The sequence below is a fragment of the Lagenorhynchus albirostris genome, chromosome 17 (genome assembly GCF_949774975.1).
Source record: "Lagenorhynchus albirostris chromosome 17, mLagAlb1.1, whole genome shotgun sequence".
Taxonomy (NCBI): Eukaryota; Metazoa; Chordata; class Mammalia; order Artiodactyla; family Delphinidae; genus Lagenorhynchus; species Lagenorhynchus albirostris.
In genome coordinates this window covers 53,635,710-53,639,925 of record NC_083111.1, presented here as the reverse complement: position 1 = coordinate 53,639,925, position 4,216 = coordinate 53,635,710, and the positions used below count along the sequence as shown (strand labels likewise).

At 41.1% G+C, this 4,216-nt stretch overlaps 1 protein-coding gene across 1 annotated transcript; it reads left to right on the top strand.

Moving 5' to 3' along the window:
* The first annotated feature begins 372 nt into the window (after positions 1–372).
* Positions 373–1,290, top strand: TMEM74 (transmembrane protein 74). The gene has a single exon (XM_060127421.1). It carries the CDS (start codon positions 373–375, stop codon positions 1,288–1,290), a length of 918 nt encoding a protein of 305 aa, XP_059983404.1.
* The last annotated feature ends 2,926 nt before the right edge of the window (positions 1,291–4,216 follow it).

Sequence of the window (4,216 nt, the reverse complement as noted above, 5' to 3'; positions counted from 1 at the left end):
GATCCTGTCACCGAAATGTGTGAGTCCTTGGATAAATTTGGCTTGGTGACGGCAATGCTTTCTTCAGAGACACTGCCACTTCCTCCATGTTCCTTTTCTACCCTGGCCTAAATTTCTCAGTGTTAATCCCTGTGATAAGACAGAGGATTTGCCCTTCTCACACTTTCCCACCACTAGGTAGCCTCTCCTTTCTCTTACCTCTTTTAGGAGGAATTGGGGCTGAAGTGTCAAGACCTGTGGCTACAAAGGAGATGAGGGCCTCAGGAGCAATACTGCTGGTGGTACGGCCTTAGCTCCTGTTGGGTTCTTATCTAACTGTGTTGCTATTGGCAGACTTTCTGGAAGCTGCTGGGGGATGTCTGACTAGCTCCAATGGAGCTCCACTATCTTGCTAAGAAGAGCAGCCAGGCAGCCCTGTGTGATGCTGTGGACTGGAGTTCAGGAGGGCTTCCCAGGGACCAGGCAGATGCAGCAGCCACTAAAGCTGCTCTCTGCTGCCAGAGACATTGTACGTCGACACCAAGAGCACCAGAGAGGGAAGGGTCTAAACTTAGCCCTTCTCCAGCATCCCCTTCCCCCTCACTGCAAGACAGTGCTATTCAGCTAGACTTCTTGCCACCAGGGCTTCTCAACTCAGGGAACAACCAAATAACAGCAGAACAGAAAGTCTGTGACTGCTGTAGCCAGGAATTAGAAACTTCTTTTACCTATGTGGATGAGAATATCAACCTGGAGCAAAGGAACCGGCGCTCCCCTTCAGCAAAAGGGAGTAAGCACCTGGGAGACCTTGGCTGGGGAAATCCAAATGAGTGGTCCCCCGAGGCTGCCATATCGCTGATATCCGAAGATGAAGATGATGCAAGCTCGGAAGCCACCTCTTCAGGGAAGTCAGTAGACTATGGTTTCATAAGCGCCATCTTGTTCTTGGTCACTGGCATCTTGCTGGTGATCATCTCTTACGTTGTCCCACGGGATGTGACTGTGGATCCCAACACTGTGCCGGCCCGGGAGATGGAACGTCTGGAGAAGGAGAGCGCGAGGCTGGGGGCTCACCTAGACCGCTGTGTGATTGCCGGCCTCTGCCTTCTCACGCTTGGGGGGGTCGTTCTTTCCTGTTTGCTAATGATGTCCATGTGGAAGGGGGAGCTATATCGGCGTGACAGGTTTGCCTCTTCCAAAGAGTCTGCGAAACTCTACGGTTCCTTCAACTTCAGGATGAAAACCAGCACTAATGAAAACACCCTGGAGCTGTCCTTGGTAGAGGAAGATGCTCTCGCTGTACAGAGTTAATTCTGGTTGTGAACTTCTTGAGAGTCTGCCTTGGCATTTTATATGAACAGAACAAAGCAAAGCAAAACAAAACACAACACATTTCTTAAAAGTAACAGTGCAGTTTATTTGCCTGGCGAGGAAAGTCTATTTCCCAAACGAACAGCCAGTGAGTGTTTTTGTTCTCTATGTACTTTTATGTAGAAGAAAAGCCATGTAAGATGCATGAAGAAACCACAACCAGCTTCACCAGTCCTCAAGAGCTGAGAGTAATTAATCTGTAATGGCCATCAGCTTCTACTTCTATAGCAAAATACTTCTAACAATCCAGTGTGCAAACGATTTCTTTTACATGATATGGGATATTATTCTTTGGACACTAGGAGGTGTAGGGTCAATTAACAACCTATTTTGTGAAAAAGAATGTAAGCGCTAATCACATAATAAGGCTTACATTTAATTCTCAAAGGTGCTTATCCATTTTCTTGCTAAATTTATTCTTCCTGTAATTTGGCTAAACACTAAAATATGGGGTTTTGACTTTGAATATTTCGAAGCTTGAGGATACTGATTATTTAAAAATGCAAAAACACATATGTTATATTCAAAACTATTCCAGTACACAGAAGTGGTAACTAAGTCATAAGAATAAACTTTCTAGTAAAATAAAATTATATAAATCAAACAATCTGAATTTAACCCAGAATGGTAGTGTCAGATATTAGGCAGTGTCACATGCCCATTTTCTAGATGAAGTAAAATTAATTGCTGATATAAATTTCATTTTCTGTTTGTGATTTAGCTATCATACTGGTTATGCGCACTCTTGAAGTCTTTCCTGGTTCTCACACCAGAGAGGCAAGAATAAGATGTTTTTATCCTATTTCCAGATATCTAAGCATCTAGGCAGGTTGACTCATGATTGGCTCAGGCACACTCCCAGGTGACATTTTGTTGTTGTTTGGAGAAAACCTCCAATACAAGTGCAGCTAGACTCTTGGGGACCGTGCCTAGAAACTGGTGTCATTTACTCAGGCCAAGCAACAAGTCATTGCGCCAGGATCCAGCAGTCCTTAAGCTCACAGCCAAAAATATTAAAATGAGAAGAGAGAGAGACAGACTAAACACACTGACTCAGTGGGAACTGCACTCCTCACCAGAATCCACCTGCCCCTAACAATGGTCTAGGCATCATTCTGAGCACCTAATATCCAGGCCCTGAGTACCTGTGAGATCTTGCCTCATGAATTCAAACTTGCTTGATTAGAAGCACCATGAGCAAAACAGTAAATACTTTGTAAAACACACACCTAGCATCCATGCTAACTCAGTGTCTTGGTACGGTTATGGTTCAAGAAGGGGATGGGGAATGCAGCCTCAGAAATATCTTGCATTTTAGAATTCTTCTCTGAGGTGTTTCCAACTTCCCACTTCAAGAGTTGTTTTAGTTTCCATTACTGTGTTACCAGGATCAGTGGGGCCATTCTTAAAGAGGACTGGAGCTGGGAATTGGGGTGGGAGGGCAGGAAAGGGGAGGTGAGAAAGTGATTTCTTTGTAGATTCTAAAGCCTAATTCTAATGTCTGAAGTTTTTGTTGTTATTGAAGACTGTGGAATATGTGGGTGACTTTGGCTGGCAGAGTGTGTGAGTCAGGATATTTATGTGAGTGAGCTCTTGTGGGTGTCAGATTGATTTGATGAGTTAGGTACACTATGTGTTAGTAAGGGTTAAAGCGAAATGCAAAAAGAGAAGATCAGAGGATAATAAAAATAGTGAGGACAGGTGTGTGAAAGAATTATTAGGTTAAAATGGTAAATTATATGGACATCAGAGGAAGCTGGATGTAGCTGGATTACCTTATCCTATGTAACAGACTATTGCTGATTTGGAAATAGTTGGTATAATATAGACATGATTTCTGTTTTCTACTGCTTTTTGAAGAAACTTTTGTTTTACCGTGACTCTCATGTGTTGAGGCCGGCTTAACAGCAGTATAAATTTCATATTCTGAGGTTTATATATAAATTTTCAGATTCTAGCCTGCTTGAGGATCTACTTTGCGTGACGTTGAGGCAATAAGGGAATAATCTCCTTGGCTTCGTGAGTAGGTGTGAGCTGTGTGTTTTTTTAAAATATACTTTTAAAAAATACATGTTTATTCAGAGATGCTAAATGGCATCAGCTGAGTTTTGTTTTTATTTATTGATGAAACAGGATTAATTAGTCAAATTGCAGACAAACAATTAATGAGAAGCCTGATTTTTCAGCTTCTGAAGTAAGACAAATTTGAGAATCAGGTGTTAGGACGTTTTTTCAGTTCTGTAAAACTGATGCTAAAGGAGAAAAAGTCAAAGCTCTTCATTTGGAAGCAATTAATGAATGTTGTAGTGCTACCAAACTACATATAGTTCTGATGTGATCTAAAGGATATATATTCCTACATATATATTCATATAAATATATGTATATATCCCAATTAGGAAAAAATATTCAGGGAAAAAAAGACTTAGAATATATTTCTTCCTTTTCTTCCTTAAACTTTTAAAATTGAAATATAGTAAGTATATGCTTACTTATGTCAACATTATTTAAATCTGCTCGTATATAGGGCAGATATATAGGACATATCTCTTTTAACTTCTCCTTTTATGTGGGCAGACCATTACTCCAAAAGGAACCAATTCAGAACATCATCTGGGTGTCTCCTCTAGTGCTGTGTTGACAGGATTTAGACAACTGCCTTAATCAGTTATGATTTCCCCAGGTATTCAGCTGTGTAGCTGTAGTTCATCCTGTCAGTGCCTAAATTCAAGAAAAAGATTAACTGAATTTAAAGTGATGGTAACACAGGTAACAAAAAACCCTGAACTTTAGACACTGTTTTTTCCAATCTGATAAAGAGGGTCTGGGGCTCTAAATATATTTATTTAGAAGTACTTTGGCAACA

Excerpts from the sequence above, each read along its gene's own strand:
- TMEM74 (XM_060127421.1), top strand. The coding sequence starts at position 373 with ATGGAGCTCCACTATCTTGCTAAGAAGAGCAGCCAGGCAGCCCTGTGT.